The 20,131-nt window shown below is 41.4% G+C and overlaps 2 protein-coding genes across 11 annotated transcripts in view; both read right to left on the bottom strand.

Moving 5' to 3' along the window:
* Positions 1-213: 213 nt before the first annotated feature.
* Positions 214-10,872, bottom strand: ZNF639 (zinc finger protein 639). Of its 8 annotated transcripts, none has more exons than XM_058812080.1 (7): positions 10,771-10,872; positions 9,831-9,976; positions 8,737-8,829; positions 6,165-6,241; positions 5,533-5,628; positions 4,493-4,633; positions 214-4,222 (listed from the first exon to the last, which is right to left on the bottom strand). In XM_058812080.1, the coding sequence occupies exons 4-7, from the start codon at positions 6,220-6,222 to the stop codon at positions 3,075-3,077; spliced, it is 1,443 nt and encodes a 480-aa protein (XP_058668063.1). In that variant the 5' UTR covers positions 6,223-6,241; positions 8,737-8,829; positions 9,831-9,976; positions 10,771-10,872; the 3' UTR covers positions 214-3,074. The 8 variants fall into 8 exon arrangements, with proteins under 8 accessions (XP_058668063.1, XP_058668059.1, XP_058668062.1 ...); XM_058812076.1 differs by lacking the exons at positions 8,737-8,829; positions 9,831-9,976; positions 10,771-10,872 and adding exons at positions 6,421-6,541; positions 6,627-6,727; positions 7,736-7,753; XM_058812079.1 differs by lacking the exons at positions 8,737-8,829; positions 9,831-9,976; positions 10,771-10,872 and adding exons at positions 6,627-6,727; positions 7,736-7,839.
* Positions 10,873-11,645: 773 nt separating this feature from the next.
* The window catches only part of PIK3CA (phosphatidylinositol-4,5-bisphosphate 3-kinase catalytic subunit alpha), a 32,705-nt gene continuing 24,219 nt past the window's right edge, over positions 11,646-20,131 (bottom strand). For all 3 annotated transcript variants that reach the window (XM_058812600.1, XM_058812602.1, XM_058812601.1), the window contains exon 21: positions 11,646-19,486. In XM_058812600.1, the coding sequence (XP_058668583.1) occupies positions 19,216-19,486 (271 nt within the window). In that variant the 3' untranslated portion in view covers positions 11,646-19,215. The remainder of the gene's footprint in view (positions 19,487-20,131) is intronic.

The raw sequence follows: 20,131 nt of genomic DNA on the forward strand, positions 1-20,131 counted from the left end.
CCCAGCACCGCGCTCGGTCAGAGCCCGCACGGTGACAGCGCCGCGGGCTGGCAGGAGTTAAACAGCACCGGTACCCTCATGCATTTGGTACGGGACGAGAACCAACATGAAAATCGGCAACAACAGCATTCTAGAGGACACGTTATTTGAGGATTATTAATCCGCTGTATTTTAAGATCTTGCAATAATTTGTGGGATGTAAACTTTGTTTTGAAGTCAACAGTATTTCACATAAAAAAGGTCTTTTGCTCAATAAGAAATATGGTCCAGGAACCTGATACACAGCTATTTGTTAAGGTTGGAAAATACTCCTCAAAACTAAGGGTTCACACATCGTAACAAAGTGTTCAAAAGTCTGAAAAGCAAAGAATCAAATACAGATCTCTCACAAATATAAAACACTACTAAAACCAATCTCTTTGCATAGTTTCTGCTTGGAATGCAGTTCCTGAAACAGCTGAACCTTGCAGGTACCAGTGAACAACCAGAATTTGATACTTACTGCCTTGGAGAGAAATAATAAATATTGGCACAGTGCTGGTCCCTAGAGTGTATTTCTGCCTCTTGGACTGAGATGAGCTGCTCGGGCTCCAGGGTGACGGATCTGTGGCCAGGTCAGAGCACTCACCTGCACTTCACCCAAATAACCCAAATGTCATCCCTGCCCTTGGCACGCTCAGCCGTGCCTTTCAGCATTCCACATTCCACGCAGACTCACTACCTATTTTTTCACTACCTATTTTTTTATTCATTACCTATTGTTCCTACTACTTAGTCACTTTCTTGCTTTAACATGCAGATCATGTGGAAGCCAGCAGTGTACTTGTGTTCCCTTTTAAAATGAGACATGCTATTCCTGTATACTTTCATTTACTACCTGATAGTAAAAAGAAAATACTAACATTAGTCCCTCATTTATAAAATCCAACCTAAAATGACCTTGGATACATTTCCTGTTTAGACACTGCATTTTAGTTTGAAATGATCTGGCTTCACAGCATTCCTGTGGGGGATTGTTTTGATTCCCGTTTTAGAGGTCAGAAATAACCCAACTCAAAGACAGCCATGAAGTTATTCATGTCAACAAACAAGCGTCACAGGGCTCTCTGCTGGCACAGGACACCACCTTTGCTGCTGGAGACACAATGCTGGTCTACACAAACAGACACACTCCTTAAGCCCCTTCATTTATTTTGGGGGATTTTTAAATGCCTTTTTTCCACTTCTTGCCTCTCCCAGAGCAGCTTTTCCCCTAGAGCTCAGCTGTGCCATTCCACCTCTGTGCCATCAGCAGGAGCAGAGTTTTCAGAGAACCAGCATTCCCCCTTTCAGATATATGAGGAAAATTAACTTTGCATATAGAAAATAATTCATCTTAGTGTTTTGATAACTATATTATTGCTACTATTTTAAGCCAGTCAGGGAAGATTGTGTTCAAAATAGGAAATGAGCAATTCTACCACAGACACTGTCATTCTCTATACAAGGGACTAATAAAGTACAGCAAGACACTCTCAGGTTGCCCTTTCAATGACAAAACACAAGATCTAGTAGTATATCAGCATTTCAATGTGACAGAAATGGTCTTGCCTCTCACAACAAAATAACCACTAAGTGGTTCATAGATTTTCCAGAAATACTTCTCTGGAAATCAGAACTTCCATTAATCAATAACGTTCAGCCAAGTTTTACCCTTAGCTTTAAAAATCAAATCCAAAGACCCTTGCATGCCTTGAAGCTGATAACACCACACCTCACTGATCAAGAAATGTTTGATACATTATCTCTATACAAAGCTTGCATTAGACAATCTTACATTACAAATTTACAATCAATGAAGAAAGAAATGTAAACTCCACTAGTAATTATTATAGGTATTTTCACCATGGTGTCTAGCATGATCTAAGTGACCCCACTCTTCTTTTTTTATCTGTCCAAGTATCCATTCAGATACAGAGCTACAGAATGAACTGTAAAAACTCACTTCCAATGATTACAAAGGTAGGATAGTGCTTTGTATAATATAAACAAGTGTGTGAAATAATTTGAGAGTGATTAGTAAAAACTGTGTAATGTACCAGTCTTTTAAGCCCGTATATAAAAGTTTTAAATTTACAGAGTTAAAATAACATTCCTCAAGTTACTAGTGGTGGAAAGATAATTATAAATATACAGACTTACTACAATAATATAGACTACTAGAAGGTTTCTCTAGTCAGAGGTTGGTGACATCCATAATTTCAGCGAGAGCTATATTAGGATTTTATGTAAGAAATTAATTTTGTACATTCTCAGCAGATCATTGCAAATTCCTTTTGCAATTACTCTATAGAACATGATCCAATCAAAACCCAAGCAATGTGTGTCTCAGTGCATTAAAAGACAGGAAGAAGGTAAATAAAGGGAATATCATGTGGGAGTCATGCAGTACGTATGTGCAAGAGTGTGTTGGACAGTCCCACAGATGGGACTTAAACACAGAACAAAGTGAACAGTGAGGTCAGAAAGGTATCCCAGGAGAAAAACAGGACAATTGAAAAAGCTTATCAGGAGCATGAGGTGGGAAATGAAGGCTGGTATGTGAATCTGGAGATGTCCATGCCTGGGAACTTTTGGAGCACCCTTATCTTTGGCAGGCCAGTGTTACTGCTAAACACCAGTGCAGTGACCTGCTGCCACCCAAGGTAACATGAGCTGGATGTGGAACTGAGACCACATCCAGCATAGAATTAGATATTTGTTTTGTTTTTGTGCCTTTTTAAACTCAAGAGAGCTGGTCCTGTACACTAGACATGAAAGAGCAGGATGACCACCAGAACTGGTATCACAACATGCAATTACTCCCCCTGTCCCTCCCCCCAAAATCTGATCCACCACAGTGTAAATGTGATTACTCCTACTGAAACCCCTAGACAAGGAAATTCACAACACCAAGTGCTAGACATGCTTTGCTGATATAAAGATGAAAACATTAGAAATGTACAGTTGCTGTTAAAATTGTATTTAATATCACATTCCAGTGACTGGAAATTAATTCAAATTCTAAACAAACTGATTACAGGGAAAGAAAGCAATCACACCGTCTCATGTATCTGAAGATGACTTAAAAGATCTTTTTCATTCCCAAACCTCATTAAACAATCAGTACATTTATGAGGCAAATCTGCTGAATGCCTGAAATCCAAATGAGTTTTAAGGTCCTCAATTTGTCCTGTTGAATATTCACAGTATTGACACAAATAAATCCCTTCAGATAAATGAGAGCTTAGGTGCTTGCAATATTCCAACATACCTGAAAACCCCTTCCCACAGTCATCACAAACATGAGGGAATATTTTGGTGTGCTCAATAGCTACGTGCCTGTTGACATTGGTGTGCAGCCTGCTCCTAAAGCCACACACCTGGCACACAAAGAAGTTTTTGCATTTGTCAAAAGTGATTTTGTTGATGAGGCTGTACTGGCCCCGCTCCTTGCTGTGGTAGCTGTCACTCAGCTCGATGAGCCGGCACGCGTGCTCGTTCACCACGTGGCTGTGCAGGTCCTCGGGGTCGTTGGTCTCGTGCTCGCAGAACTGGCACAGGTACTGCTCGTCACAGCTGTGCTCCTGGAAGTGCAGGTACAGCTCACTGCTGGAGGAGAACTGCACATCACACTGCTCACACCAGTACAGGTGGTCGTTGAAGTGAGTGTCTGCTATGTGCTGACTCAGGTTCTCAAAAATCACCGTTTTGTAATCGCAGTATTTACAGATGTACGGATCCTCCTCGTGGAGTTTTACGTGCTCAATGAGCTGCACTTTGCTGGAGAAACTTTCCTTACAAACTTTACAGACGTGAGTGTCTGTACATGTCTTATGCTTCAGGATCATGTGCTGCTTCAGGTCAGAGAAGTACTTGCTGTTGAACTCACAGAGCTCACACTTGTACAGGCCGCTGCTGTTCGCTCTCAGCAAGGGCCATTTCTGTTGAGCTGTGATATTCAAAGCCTGGTTCTTCTCAAAGATTTTACAGGTCTCCAGAGGGATTTCCTCAAGGTCCTCAGCTTCCAGCTTCTCAGGTGACACAGTCTGTGTTTCTATATCGTGAACTTCTACAGCATTCACTTCTGTTGTAGAAATTTCTACAGTTTGGATATCTAGAGGTTTCTCTTCTTCTGTGGGGCTGTCACTGAATATAGGTGAGTCACATAAGTCCCTGCACATTCCATTGTTAGTACCTTTATCTGCAGGAGGAAATACGTAATAGAAGGTTGAAGTAAACCCACTACAAAACACCTGGGCCCATCTTTAACTTTTCAGTCAGCTGCAGCAGCTTTCAAATGCAAAGACCAGTTATTTCTCCCCTGCCAGCCTATGATGTATTATCAGCTAACAAAGCAATACCAGAAACTATAAATCTCTCACCATTTCTTTCAAAGCAAGGAAGTTACACAAATAGCCAGGAGCAGCTGGGCTCTCCAACCTCCCAGCCCCTCATCTGCAAACACACTGACCTTTACCTTTATCCTTCTTTTTAGGGTCTGTGCAGTGCATGCCAGCGTTTGAGTGTGCCCCGCTCCAGTGAGAGCTCCCAGCGTGCACCGGGCTGCCGTCATCATCCGTGTCCAGGCTCTGCACAGGACTGTGGAATCTACCTGCAACGGCAAGGCAAGCATTTCCTTGTCATTTCTCCACACCAACATCATCCCGATTCCTGCATTTAGTCACAGATCTTACTTATTATTTATTTATTCTACTTGCATAAATTTATCTTTATATACTAAATTTATCTTTATATACTAAATTTATCTCCATATATCTATATATGCTCAGCACATCATAGCCTACATTTTAAAAAAAGTAACAGCAAATACCTTGAAAATTATTTCCATACGTGCAGAGAAAAACAAAAGAATTCAAAAAGTAACAAATCTGTCTAGAAGATTTCAGCAGAAAATACTGAATTTACTACTGAATATACTCAGCTGATTATACAGAAAAAAAACTTAAAATCCTTAACTGAAACATTTCATTTAAAAGACTCAAAAAAATATTCTTCAATATTTCTGGACATTGCATTTTAAAATATGATACTTTCTAGAACTTCTGCAGACTTTATGGATAATTATTAAAGTGAAAATAAAAATAAATAGACTAAAAATCCACCATCACATTTAGTCTGCTAAGTTTCTACCCACTATTGGATGTTTTATAAAAAGGCATTTTGTTTTGCCAGGTACAAGTACAATTCAATGCAACTGTGGTTAATCTCCATCTGAACTCATCAACTTTATAATTTAGGTAGTGAATATTGGAAGTAGTTTAATCACCATTATAAATGTAAAATTGAAGGGTCTTTTGTTGTCATTGTTTCTATTTTGAAAACTGTATTTCAGCTGTAACAATTGAACAACCTCCCACCAGTCTAAAGCCCATCAGATCACAAGGACACTCAGAAATCACCTGCTATATACTGTGTATTCTATTTGCTTCTGTGAATAGGAACATGATACATTAAAGAACTGCAGAACAAGACCCCAAAACATAATCTTACCTCTGTTTATATCTGGCTGTCTCATGGAACAGACACTATAGCAGTGGTCAGAAAAAATCCCACTGTTGTCTATGTATCTGCTTGCACCTGAAGAATCTAAACCAAAACATCAACAAAAAAGTTTAAGTACTCATGTCTTATTTCAGCTGCAGATGTATTTCTTATTCATCAAAATTCTTTTCACATTTTTACTTGTTGTTTTGGAAGAATTTCTGTTGTGATTTACACCTTCCAGCTGCTGCCCTGATGTTTGGAGTTTCTGCTCCAGCTGAGGACATTGACAAGTGTGTGGTCTGTTCCGTGCTGAACATTCCTCTCTACCCATCCCACCCCAACTTTTACAGAATTCCTGCCCTCTGTGGAAGCAGGAACTTGCAGCTTCATTTGCAACTAAAGCCAGTTCCCCCATGTGCAGGAGTACAGAACAAACCACTCAGGTGCATTGGCTCAAGATGGCCCAACAAAGCAGCCTGCAGAGTGGGTGCTGCCCATTCAAGCCAAGATTTCTCATCCCACCCTTTGTGTAACTGCTTTTCCACGTGTCAGCAAAAGTGGTCACTTCTTGTAAAGTTATTATTCTGAGAAAAAATATTAGCTTACTGAAGTGTACCTAACTCAAGCTCCAGACTGACCTGAGTAACGAGAAGGATGCAGAGTCTTCCTTTTCCTCTTTTTAGGATGTTCATTCATTTTGAACAGTCTACATGAACTGTACAGTAAAAACATTAAAGAATTAGACTTGTTTTCTACCTAGGTTATCTTTCAGAACCTTATGGAACAATACAAGCATTTTGAAATCCTGCATACCAAATACAAAAGTTTTTTCTAACTCCCCCTTCTTGCCCCCCAGCCCATTTTAATACAGTTAAGAACCCACTAAATACACACAGCTGCTGAAGTCCAGTTTCACATTCCTGCCCTGGAGCAAAAGGTTCACCAAAAGACAGACGAGTCAGAACTCCAGGTACTCCAGCAATCAGGGTCATCTACAAGCCTTCTCTCCAGCATCCTTTTTGTCAGAGACAGGACACTGAGGCACAGCCCTTCACAAACGAGTTTTAGTGTTTAAAATACCAACACAGTCATGCTCTTACCAAAAATCCCAGACTCTTCAGTATCAGGAAGCAGAGCAGCTAACAAACTAATGACTGTACAGCTTCCAAATGTAGTGAAAACATCAGCTCAAGACTTTCACCTATGGAGTGACAGCATTTTAAACCACTTAAAATTTTAGCACCAAATAGAAAAAACACAGAATCAGATACAAGTGATACAAATACTACAAAGAATGAATCTATGCAAATTGAAGCTAGACAGCAACATAAGAAGTTGATATTAATTTCAGTTTAGAGCATCAAAATTAGTAAGGTGGATGCACTGGTGTATTTGCTTTTCTTTTGTCTCAGGCTAGCTGGCTTTCGCTGCACTTGGCAGCTCCTGAGAGTAGAAAAACATCTGGAAACGAAACACAAATAGTTGACCTATATACGGGACAAACAGTCTTGAAGAAGAAAAGGCTGCAAACAAGGAATGTGATGCGGGTTGCCATGACTGAAGAGCGCTTGGGGGCCCAGGATCTTCCTTAATCAGTGCCATGCACCGGAGGGGAAAGGAGGGAAAAAAGGGCCCTAATCAACTCAACGGTTCTTCTGACATTAAATATTTTCTGAACTATTTTTTTTTGGTCAAAATATGGAAAAATAATTTATTTTAACGTTATATCATGATCTAGAAGTACCAGTACCCTCACCGTTTTCTGTGATTGCAAGGGTAGAACCGACAGCGCCGTGGCACCGCAAGTCTCACCCCAGGTAACGCGCGTGAAAAGCTCAACCTTTCCTGCAGCGACCGCACCGCGGGGCAGCAAGGCGGGCTGTTCTATTCCAGCGGCTTTCCCGGCCCGGAAAAGCGGGATCCAGGCCCCGAGCACCGGGATCCCGATCGGCCCCGCGGCCTGCGCGGAGGCCGCACGGGGAGCCCTGGCGGGAGCGCGGCAAAGGCGCCGCTCCGCCCCGGCAGCAGCCGCGGAGCCGCGGGCACGGCGAGGCCGCGACCCCGCAGGGGCGGCGGGAGAGGGCCCGGCCCGGGGCCGCAGCGGGAGAGCCGCGGGCCAGGCCGTGAATCACAGCTCACCTCCCCGGCGGGGCCAGGGCACGGGCGGCTCCCGCCCAGCAGCTCCCCGGGCGCTGCTGCCGGGACTCACCTGCCGGCCGCCAGAGCCGCTCCGCTCCGCTTCTCCGGGGCCCGGCGTGGCCGCTCCGCCCGCACCGCACCGCTCCGCTCCGCGCGGACCCGGCCCGGCCCGGCCGCTCCGCGGGCAAGGGGCGGGAAAGGGGCGAGCGGCCGCCGCCCGCAGCGCCCCCTGCCGGCCACGGCGGTACCCGCCCGTCGCCATAGCGACAGCGAGGGGCCTAAATAAACCTTTAGTTGGCATTTGTGCCCCTAAAGCGGCAGCGAGGGGCCTAAATAAACCTTTAGTTGGCATTTGTACCCCTAAAGCGGCAGCGAGGGGCCTAAATAAACCTTTAGTTGGCATTTGTACCCGTATGGCGACAGCGAGAGGCCTAAATAAACCTTTAGCTGGTGTTTGTACCCGACACCGTCTGCACGGCCGCCTTTCCATCCACAGGCCTCAGCCAGGGCTGGCAGAGTGTAAGCCTGCTTCAGAACAGTGTCTGCACTCTGATTTTACATAAATGAGAGGGTGATGTCAAAGCCAGAACCTTGTAAAGCTCAACTTTACTTTTTGTATCAATGTAAAAGCTGTCCATTAGAGCTACTGTATAGGAAAATCAATATAAAGTGTATCATAAATATATACAGTACAAGAAAGAAATGTATACATACAGAAAGATAAGGAGTTACTGGAGAGGGTCCAGTGGAGGCACAAAGTGAGGAGGGGTCTGGAGCATCTCTTGTGAGGACAGACTGCAGGACTGGGGCTGGTTAGTCTGGAGAAGAGACCTGTGACAGGGGATCTCATGAATGCACAGAAATATTTCGAAGGCAGGGGCCAGAAGATGGTGCCAGACTCTTCTTGGTGGTTGCAAGCAACAGGATGAGGAGCAATGGCCATAAACTAAAACACAAGGAGTTTCCCCTCAACATGAGGAAAAACTTCTTCACACTGAGGATGGCAGAGCACTGGAACAGCTGCCCAGGGAGGTTGTGGATTCTCCCTCTCTGGACACATTCCAAACTCACCTGGATGTGTTCCTGTGTTACCTGCTCCAGGTGACCGTGCCTTGGACTGGATGATCTCCAGAGGTCCCTTCAAAAACTAACAATTCCACGATTCTGTGAAATATGTATAAATAAGGATTTGAAAATTAAAATAATCAACTCTCCCTTTTCCAAATTTATAATCACGGCCCTTTTTGCTGATTTAATCTTCACTTTAAATCATGCCACAGGAAAAAGCACCAAATTGTATTGGTTCACAAAGCAGAACACTTCAAACAGCATCTTACCTTTTTTAAAAATACTTCATTAATTTTGAAGACATGAGGGAGGCTGCTACAGTCCCTTATTTCCATGACTTAAAAATAACGCATGGAATTTTGCCCAAGTGTTTCATTTAGAATGAATTCATATGAATGAATTCAATATGAATGAAACACTTGTTTTGCTCTGACTTAGCCTGAATTTATCTAGTTCTACAAAAAAGTTTTGAATTAGCAGATAATCCACAATAACCCTAATGGTGTTGCTCCACTGATTGGTAAAAAAAGAAACTATACCCTGTTTCTGGCATTAGTTTTATTCATTATCTGGCAGATGAAACTGGACTTACTCTGTCTATAAAATCCTACCTTTAGCCTTTGTCCTGAGGCTGGGAACATCCCTTTAGGGTAATGTGACTTGCTTAGAGCCAGATTGAAAGAGCTTTATGCTATGATCACACAGGAGTTTTGGTGGTGAGCAGCAAAACAGAACTAAAGGTGTCCTGCTGCTGGCACACTGCTGAGCCCTCAGACACAAAATAAATGTTGTATGCCTACAATCTCCTGCACTGAGTTGCCAATCCAACAAGATCCTGGTCTCCCAGTTCCGTTTGTTCTCTGCTTTTTATTCCAGCCGTGGTTGCTGAGGTTTCTCCAGGACAGCTTGTGTTAAAGGTCTCATAAATCAGCTATAACCTCCCAAATGGGCGGATGCTCACTTAGCTCTCCCTCTATTCACCAAAATGTTTTCCCTACAAGCGTTCCAGGAAAGCACTTTCCCCAGATCCCAGCGGAGGGCAGTGATGAGAACCTAAAATCCACATATGGCAAAGAGAGAGTTAAAAAAAAACGGACCTAAACGCGAGCCTTTGCTTTGAATTCAGTCCTGCTTGTGAGGGAAACGCCGGCGGACCAAAGCATCCTCTCTACTTTCTGACTGATTTATTCTCCACCCAAAGCAGCACAGCCCAACACCACTTATGTCAGATAAAAAGACAAGGCTGTAAGTGAAAGAAGAACATCTGAGGAGTGTCCCCTTTGAAGCTGCAGATCCAGTTCAAAGTCACACGCATCAAACAGAGCTATCAATGCTTTGGACAGAACAGCCTAAATGAGTTTTGTTCTTTAAACCACCACGTGCTTGGGATGTTGAGAGAGCTCTGGGTGAGGTTTTAATCAGTCAGAGCTGAAAATACAGAAAAGCCTGTGTGACACTGACATTCTTGTTTAAATATAGGACAATATAGATGATGCTCATTTCAATTGGTGGGGATATATCCTGACCAGAACAAGCATGGAGTAAACTCTTTCTTTAATGAAAGCAGTTAGCATAGCCCATGAGGATAACCTTCACTGGAGGTAGGTTTGTTAGTATTTAAAAGGACAAGTAGGAGGTTACTTGACATATCTTGTCTAGCATCAGGTTCTTTGCTCTTTTGTTACATGGGTTCAGACTTTAGATTGAGTCTTTCCAAGGCAGGTTGGCAAACAGACTGATTTCTGGGCATAAAATCAGGAGGCGTTACTGAGATACCCACACTAAAGCAAACTGATCCCATTGCAAATCTTTCTTGTTTTACCAGCATTATTTTGGAAATTTTCTGTGATTTTTTTTCATGTTTAGACTTAGACCTACCACAAAAATCACACCCCGGCCCTAAATGGCAGTAAAACCTAAAATCTGTATTTGAACAAGAGCTGATGATCCTCTTATCCTGAACCATCCTGTGCAACTAATACAGAGTTGTAGCCACTCACAACCATTTCATAGTTATTAGGCAAAGGTAAAACTCACCTTATGTATAATAAACACAAGTTTAACCTGTTGGTTCAGGTTATTGAAGTAGCTTGTTCCAAAGTCCCAGCCATACTTTTCAAACCAGAGCTCTTCTGAAGCTTCAAAATAAATGTAAGGATGATGATGTCCATCTTTTATTACAGGGTTGGTCCTGCACAGACTGAGCAGCTGCTGGAGCACAGCCCTTCTCAAAGCTGGGCAGTGTGACCTGAAACAGAACTGACCACTGTACAAAGTTTAGAGCTGACTGGGGACAAAAATGTTTTGAAGGGGCCTGATTAAGAACCCTGACACTTGCCTCATCCCTCCAAAAAGAAAAAAGTGAAATCCCCACAAGAGAACTCAAATCCTTCCCAGTTTGTTAGCAACTGGAGTCCAAAGTAGGCCAACATGGCCACAGGAGTTCCTTTGCAGCCTCATGCTATTATACTGCCAGTGAGGAATTTCCCCAAATGTTTGTCACTCTTTCAAAATTAGTATTGGATACAAAAATATAACCTTGTTTGTTTGGTTTTTTAAATTATAATTTTGGTAATGAAAGCATGAAGCATATTTTTCAAAACCAGATTGATTTAGCAGGGACTGTAAACCATGAAGCTGAAACACTTCAATAACATCATCTTTCTTGTCACAGCTTTTTACAGCCCACGTCTAAAACTAAAATAAAATTACTTATTTTGAGGATCAGCATTTACAAGAACAAATGCCACACACATATTGGACTTTTCACCCCTAAATAATGTAAATTCTATTTCTGTTCCTGCAGATTAACTGAGGTATGCAATTTCCATTTCCTTTCTTCTAGCCTTTTTCAAAGGTAGAGCAACACCAAATCACACACCAACACTGAATATTCCTTAAATTCTCGTTTCAGAATTCACAGGTGTACCAACCATATCATTTTAATTTAATTGTTAGTATATACATTAACACTCAAAAGTGTGATAAAAACCAAACAAAAGTAGTTTTTTTTAATAAACAGCATGATACAGACCGCGAAGATAAATAAAAAGCAGACTTTTTACAGTTTCCCATGAACATGAACTACAATAAGTATCATAGGCCAAACTTTTGTTACTTGAGTAGCACAGCAGAAGGGTTAAAAAAGGGGTTGTGTTTTTTTATTTAAAGTACTGCAAGACTATTCTCAGTATGACAACACATGCATCTTGCTGCATCTTAAATACTTTTTGGCCCATTATTACTAAAAATGTCTTGCTTTCTACCTACTTTACCACAGACCTTTATCACAGAATGACACACACATGGCAACGTCCCCCCCTGCCCCAGTAGTGGTTATTTCAAAGGTAATATTCTCATTTTTAAAAGGTAATTGAAGCACTGGTGGGGGTTTTTACTTTGCCTTTGATGCAGACAGGTAACTGCTCCCAGCTTCAATGAAGTTACACAGAAGCACGGAGAGCTGGCACCCTCCTGGGCTCCGTTTTTACCCAAAATTCCATCAGGATGCTGGGCAGGCTCAGGAGGAGCAGCTCAGGGGAGGGGAGCCTTCCCCCCAGCCCTGCTCAGCACTGGAGCACTGGGGCTCCCAGTACAAACCTGGCTGGGTGTGCTGGAACGGCTCCATGGAGGGCAGGGACAGGAGAGGAGGCTGAGAAGGGTCCTGGTCAAAGAGAAAGCCCAGGGGGCACCTGGTCAATGTGCATAAAGACTTGATAGGGAGGAATAAAGACAGGCAAGGCTTTTCTCAGTGCCCACTGAAGGGACAACAGGCAATGAAATAGAAGATATTTCATATAAATATTATGGAAAAAACAAAGACTGTGGGTTCCTCTTTCTCAGACAGACTCTAAACCCAGCTAGGCAATGTCCTGGGCATCCTGTTCTATTGCAGACCCTGCTTTGAACAGGGTGTCTGGGCTAAATGAACTCCAACCTCAATGGTTCTGAGAAAATTCTGCAGTTGTATTGCCATTTACAATGAGAACAATACTTACAAAATTTCAAACCCAAGAATCCAGGACTTCAGACTGCAGCCATATATATTTAAAGCCCTTTTCTCTACCAGGGAAATAGATTTTAATAGTGTAGTGGATATTCACAGTTAAAACTTTTAAGAGGTGCAAAGAGAAAGGATGACACTCCCAGATAATGAATTGCACGTTTATCTTCACATGAGAAATGAAGAATTTGGACCATAGCTGCTATAAGACAAGAAGATTAATCTATTCCTTTTCTTTCCCCAGCCCCTAGTGAAACAGTAAGACAATACTGGACAGCCTGGAGCAGTTGATAAATCAGGATATAGAACATTATTAATAAAGCCTGAAAATAGATTAAAAATAGTTAAAGAAACAAGGCAGAATGAGATTCCAACTATGAATATCCATATTTTGGCTCACAAGAATTAACTAAACTACAACAGACATAAAGATTCTTGAAAAAAACAGCTTCTGCCTGAATTAGGCTTTCAGTAACTTCAGCAATACAATTAAGTCAGGTTTAGTTGTGATTAATTTTATGACTGGAACAGGAGCCCAACAAAATTAATGCAGTTACACTGAACTGAATGGCCTCTGAAACAGTATAATAACTGCTGGGAATCAGGCACCAGAATTTCAAGAAGATCAGGACAGAAGAGTGTATTTTTTGCCTTCCTTCTGCTGCAGGAATATTGCATCACACACAGAAGTGACAGTAAGGACACTTATAACACATGAACACAAACTAGTGGGACACTAACTTCAAAGGACAGGCAGAACATTGCTTCAATTGATCTTCTCTTACAAATATTTTATGATGTTCTTGTGCTCTGGGCATGTCCCAGAGGGGTGTTGGAGAGAGAAGAGAAGGGACAGAGGGATTCACCTCTGGCTTTGAGTCAGGAGCACCAACACAGCAAGACCTCAGACTCTGAGAGTCTGGCCCATAAAGCTCAGATGTCCAGAACACTGTATGGCAAATGAAGAACAGAGCTTTTTCCTGAGTGTGGGTTCAACAAGTCTGTATGCTACAAAAGAGTAGGAAGAGGAAACATTTAAGCCAGCAAGGGACAAAAATACTGAAGTGTCAAGAATGAAACAAACTGTAGACAAGATCACTGTACTTTAGGAGAGCTGAAAAGGCTATTTTGTTAACAAAGACTATTTCAAAGTAAAATTATTAAGTGTTTAACTGGGCTGCTACTAAACATTCCTCTCCTTATGAGAACCTTTCATACTGAATCCTAGGAATAAATAATCTGCAACTCTGATACACATACAGCCTAATTCTGATTTCATGTGCTGTTGTGAATCCAGAGCAATTCTGATGAAATGAGTGTTGTATCAGCATAAAGTGAAATCAGAATTCCTCAAAGAGAAGAGCACCTATGGGTTTGGTTAGAGCATGCAAATAGAGAACTCCTATAGCCAGTTTCCAGTTGGCTTCCCTTCATTAACACAGATGTAAAAAAGAGTAAAGCTAAACAAAGAAGAACCCCAAACCAATATCAGCTGCAGGGGTGGTGAGCTACACATTATTTTGGACAGACAGAGCCTTACCTAAACTGAGACAACTTCTAGCACAAAATAAAAAGATGCAAATTCATTATTTGTATGAAACATGTATTGCAAAATTAAATTGGGATTCAACAATCTGCAACAACATCCACAGCTATATAGTGTTTTTAAAAAAACAAGTGTGGTTCTTCCATTCAAGTAAAACTAGAACAAGTGAAAGAAGTTAAAAAAAATCCTAGAAGCAGCAAGTTACAATTCTTTCTGTAATACCACACCATTTTCATTAACTTGAAGTATTTTCAAGATGTCAAAGACATCAACAAAAATAGTAATTTCAAGTGGCTTTTCTGATATTTTTTTTTGAGTGGGTCCAGCCCAGGTCTGCAACCTGTACAGACATGCAAAACAGGAGGAATTCATAATTACTATTAAGAACAGACATTTGAACATGCCGTTATATAATGACAAAGCAAAGACAATACCTTCAAAGTGTCAACAAACATGGGCTACTGACCACTAAAGGGCATTTAATACTTTACAGAAAAAGGAAAGTTGGCATAAAAACCCACAAACAACTCGCCAAACCACCGATAGCAGGGTCATCACATACAAAGTTCTTACAAACCTGGTAATTTCTGTATTGTCCTCAATATGCAGGCTCATATCTTTTCCACAAGATTCCAAATCACCTACAATTTTGGTTTTATTTAAAAGCCTTTTTTAAAAAAAATCAAATTATACTGGAAGTCTGTTTCAACTATGAAAAAACTACTAATGCACCCTTTCAGACAAAGAAGTATGCATATATAAAATCAATACAGTTACTTCTGCTATGTTTAGGAAAGCAATTAATGTAATGCTAAATAAAACTATTATGCAGCACCCTGTTCTGTCATTACATCAAACAGTTTCACAGCTGAGAAGGTGGCTGGTTTAAATTTTATTCCACTAAAACACCATTTGCTAATGCTTTGTGATAAAACACATGGCCCAGTCCTGGGCTCCTTGCTCTGGCAGTCTTACAAGAAGTGCTGCAGGAGCAAGGTGCTCAGATTCATTTCAAGCCCAAAATAAACTACTTTAGTATTCTGAGTCCCAGAACAAAGGGAGCATTTTCAAATCTCCATGAAGTGGGAATAGTTAAAAATAAGCCAAATTCCAAGCCATTTCTGTAAAAATCTAGGACTCAGTTACAAGTGCTTTCATGGTGTGTAAGCAGGTCTTCTTCCTGATACTGGGAGCAGATGACATCCTCTCATTTCCTCCAGGGTAAGCAAACAGAGCCTCCTCTATCCTCAGTGAAGTTACATCAACAGGAACTGCTGTGGCAGGATACAGCAATTAGGATTCAACACTTTGAAGCTGAGAAAAGGATTGTTGTTTTCTATGAAACACTGGCAGAATGCTTTTCAAATGCCCATCCTGGTGATGCAAAGAAACGGGTAAAGCTCAGGAGCTTCTCCTACTTTTTAAAGTTTGTTGAAAGGATACAATTACCCCCAACTGTATTATGTCTGTACCACTCTGAGGTTTCCTTTCTTCTACTATTTGATTCTCATAATAAATTCCACAGCTTATGCACAACACTTAATTGCAGTAAATTCTGGAGACAGAGCCTGACTCCTCATACCTCTGTCTGGGCAAAAAGGGTGCAGAATACAGTGCTTGAACTGAAAGACATTTATACTCATATTTACAGAAGGGCTAGGAAGGGGCAAAGTACAAACAAATTTGGCCTCATAACATCCAATAAATTGGAGTTGATCTTTTCACCCAGGCTGGAAAAGGCTGACCATTTCTTGCATAAACGAGGTAAAGCATTGTTTCAACACCAGATAAATACAGATAATATAGCACCTAATGTGATGTCTGTGCAACAGTTTTACTCTGTTAAATTAAGAATTATAGCCAACAGGGTTTCAGATTTTGTGAACTAAACTTAAACTGAAACTAACCCATTTTAAGAGCTAAACCATTATTGTGTGTGGACTGCAAAGTAATAGATACAAGGGTAACTTTGCTCTAGGAAAGTACAACCAAGCTTAGCAGGAGTTAAAATATTCATATGAACAAAAAGTAATATGTAACAGTCAATAAAAAGAGCAATGGGAATTCTATTGGACTACTCCGAAATATTTCGTAGAACTAAGGAAATAAAACTTCACATTTCCCCTACTATTCTCAGAGCTTCTGCAGTTTTCACAAAACCAGGTTTTCCCCCACAACATCAAGTATCCATGCATGCAGTAATCAGCTGCAGGATGCTGACTTTGAAAGTGTCTTGCAACACCAAAGCCTTGGCTTTACAATCCTTAAAGTCTTTCATATCGTAATTGATTGCACATTTTTAATATATTACAATTTGCTAAATGAAGCCAGCCACTCATTACCTCATCAGTACAGCCTGCACAGTTTATTTATATGCTTATATTCTAGTCTAACACCAACTGCCAGCATATTTTATATGACACGTGGTATTGCACTTTCTGAGTGGCACCTCGGTGCGTGTTTGCAGTGAACAAGCTGAACCCCCAAAAGCCCCAAACCTTTGGAATTCAAGTGCTGCCAATCTTGCAAGTTTAAAATGTCAGGGTGAACATCACCCACAGAACTATCATGGGCTTTGCTAACTTTAAAAAAACCTGTTTAGCAATTAGAAAAACAGTCCTACCTGAAGTTGTGCATAAGGGCAATCTGAAATCCTTGGTACTCTGAACAGTTTCAAAACATGGTGCCAATTTCATTGATTGCACACATTGTAATTGTGTTAAAGGACAACAACTAGATTTACAAATATATATTACACACACGCACAAAACAGACAAAGCTATAAAATGTTTGGTAACTCCACATGCTTTGAGCTAGCCAACATACCTGTCTGCTGAACTGCTAATTATTGATCATATTGAAAATCTAAATTGCTATTTCTGATGTATCTTACTGGATTCAACAACCACTTCCAAAGGAGGAAGAAAGAGGAGAAATGGTAGACCCAAATTTTGAGGGTTTAAATGAGCGTTCTTGAAATAGTCAGCATATCACTTCAGTAATGTGAAGAGTGATTCCCAAAATATTTTTAGAGACTTAGGCCAAGTTCCCCTTTGGCTTTAGTGGGTATATTCCCACTACTTCACTGGTACTTGTGTCCTCTTTCACTAGGGCTGAATTTGGTCCTAGGAGTACATCTGGTCACCTTCAGTGACGTTAATGAAAACGGGAGTCTTGGACAGATAGAACTGGGTTGCAAAATTAAGAGAGTTAATATTGGACAAATCATGTAAATAAAGAATATATATTAATAATAGTTCCTATTATATAAATAGCCTTTATAAAAAAATAATCTTTCAATAATTTTAATAACTCACCTTTCTTTAGGTTCTGGAAAACATGTATGAAAAAAATCTATTCAGTTCAAGTTAGATTAAAGCAAACCTAAGATGAACACTACAGCTCTCTGTTGCACTAAACCCAATTCTGACCATTCAATTTCCAGGTTAGTCAGTTTTTGGGGATGATAGGGAGTTTCTTTGTGAAAATATGAATTGCACCCCTAGAAATACTGAGCAGAAGAAACACCATACTGAGTGGGCCTATTTCCTACTGCCTTCAGAAACTGTGCAGATGACAGACCCAGAAATCCAACGGCCACCCAAACCTCACAAATGTTAATGCCTCTGAGCACATTTAAAAGGCACTGTCCTCTCACTAACGTTTTTAGATCTTTCCTTTAAACTATGCTGCATTTAAGTATTTGCTATCACTTGAATTCTCTTTCTATTCTTCACAATCCAGCATAGTCTCCACCTGCTGTACCAGATCTAAGGTAAGATGTGATGGACTCTTACACTAGCACTATTTTCTTTTTCCTTCTAAATTATCCTATCAAATGAGAAAAGGAAACATTCTTCCAAGTTTACCTTTTTGAGCTTAAGGCATAACATGAATCATCAAATCATAGAATATGCTGGGACCCACATGGATCACAGAGTCCAGCTCCTGGCCCTGCACAGACACCCAGGAATCACACCCTGTGCCTGAGAGCTTTGTCCAAGCACTCCTTGAACTCTGTCAGGCTTGGGGCTGTGACCACTTCCCTGGGAGCCTGCCCAACCACCCTCTGGGTGAAAAACCTTCTTGTAATATCCAACTTAAACTTCCCCTGACTCAACTCCATGCCATTTCCTCAATTCCTGTCACTGGTCACCAGAGAGAGGAGATTGGTACCTGCCCCTCCACTTCCCCTCGTGAGGAAGGTGCAGAGCCTGATGAGATCTGAGCTCAGTCTCCTCTTCTCTAGGCTGAACAGACCAAGTGACCTCAGCTGCTCCCCATACAGCCCATTCCCCTCCAGACCCCTCACAATCCTTGTGGCCCTCCTTTGGACACTCTCTAATAGCTTAATTTTATTTAGACTGTGGCACCCAAAACTGCCCACAATATTCAAGGTGAGGCTGCCCCAGTGCAGAGCAGAGTGGGCCAATGCCCTCCCTTGCCCAGTGGCCACACTGTGCCTGATGTCCCCAGGACACAGGTGGCTCTCCTGGCTGCAGGGCACTGCTGGCTCATGTTCAACTTGCCATTGACCAGGACCCCCAGGTCCCTCTCAGCAGCTGCTGTCCAGCCTCATTCCCCAGTCCATACACACAACCAGGCTTGCCCCATTGCAGGTGCAGAATCTGGCACTTGCCCTTGTTAAACTTCACACACTTGGTGATTGCCCATCTCTCTAATTTGTCAAGGTCCCTGCACACATCGTACTAAAGCTTAATTTTTGAAGTTTATAATTTTAGTGCTATCTGAAACCCTGTTTTACATTATTTTCCAACAGTTGTCTGAACAATTCATCTCTTTTCTCGCCATAAGTTCTAATGTTGTTCATGGTTTGTGCAATTCCTATGCAACCAGTCTTTGCTGCTAACGGGTATTAACAGTGCAGTACCCACAAAGCTGGGTATCAGTTCTTGTTTTCTTTGCTGTCAGTTCAGTTCAAAGCGTGTTGCTTTATTGTGTGGAAGATCCAGTCCATTTTTGTTGTCCAGCCACCATGGTGAGCATCATTCATCTGCTTCATGAAGTACTCGAGAGCCTCCTGCTCAGTTTTGTCCAATGCAAGGGTCTTTCTAATGTATGCAATATCATCAAAGGACTGCAGTTCTGGCATTCCTGAGCCAAGCATCATGGAGAAAAGATTGATGAAGAGATTGGCATGCTGCCGAATTGCCAGGTAAGCCTTATAGCACATCTCCTGAAACCTGGAAGAGACCAGGGGAAAAAGCTCAGTGCATTTCTCCACTGCATGTGTATCACTGCTTCAACTCCAAAACAGTTTTACAAGTAACCAGACACTAAAAAAGCAGACAGTCTTAGTCTAGTAAGAACATCCTAATGTAGCTGAGAAGATGCACTCATTCTCCTTAGTTTATTTGTGTAAGGATTAATAGTGGTCAGACTAACACAACATCCATAGACAAGCTTTCTAGCCTTAAACCCCATCTGCAATTCACACAACTGTCAACATGAATTTATGTGAGTTCACAGGGCCATTTTTTTCACTGCTACTGACATTTCAAATTTCAAAAGGTATTTCCTGACACACTGCTAAAATCAGTGCTTTCCTGGCTATCTTCAGAGTTGCATTTCTCCTGTAGTTTTATATTGCTCTTTAGGTACTCTGAAGAATGCACTGAAAACAGGGACATTTGCTCTATCTGGATAAGCAATACCCAGGTTAGGGGAAAAAATGCAGAAGAACCTCACTGCAGTGTTCAGACAGACACTATAATTCAAAATCTGTCTTCTGTTGCCATCAACATAATGAAATTAAGATTAAAATTGAAACCTCTTAAAGACTGGGTTGCTGGAAAGAGATATTAAGAATGACTACAGCAACAGATTTA

The sequence above is a fragment of the Ammospiza caudacuta genome, chromosome 11, assembly GCF_027887145.1.
Source record: "Ammospiza caudacuta isolate bAmmCau1 chromosome 11, bAmmCau1.pri, whole genome shotgun sequence".
In the NCBI taxonomy this organism is placed as follows: Eukaryota; Metazoa; Chordata; class Aves; order Passeriformes; family Passerellidae; genus Ammospiza; species Ammospiza caudacuta.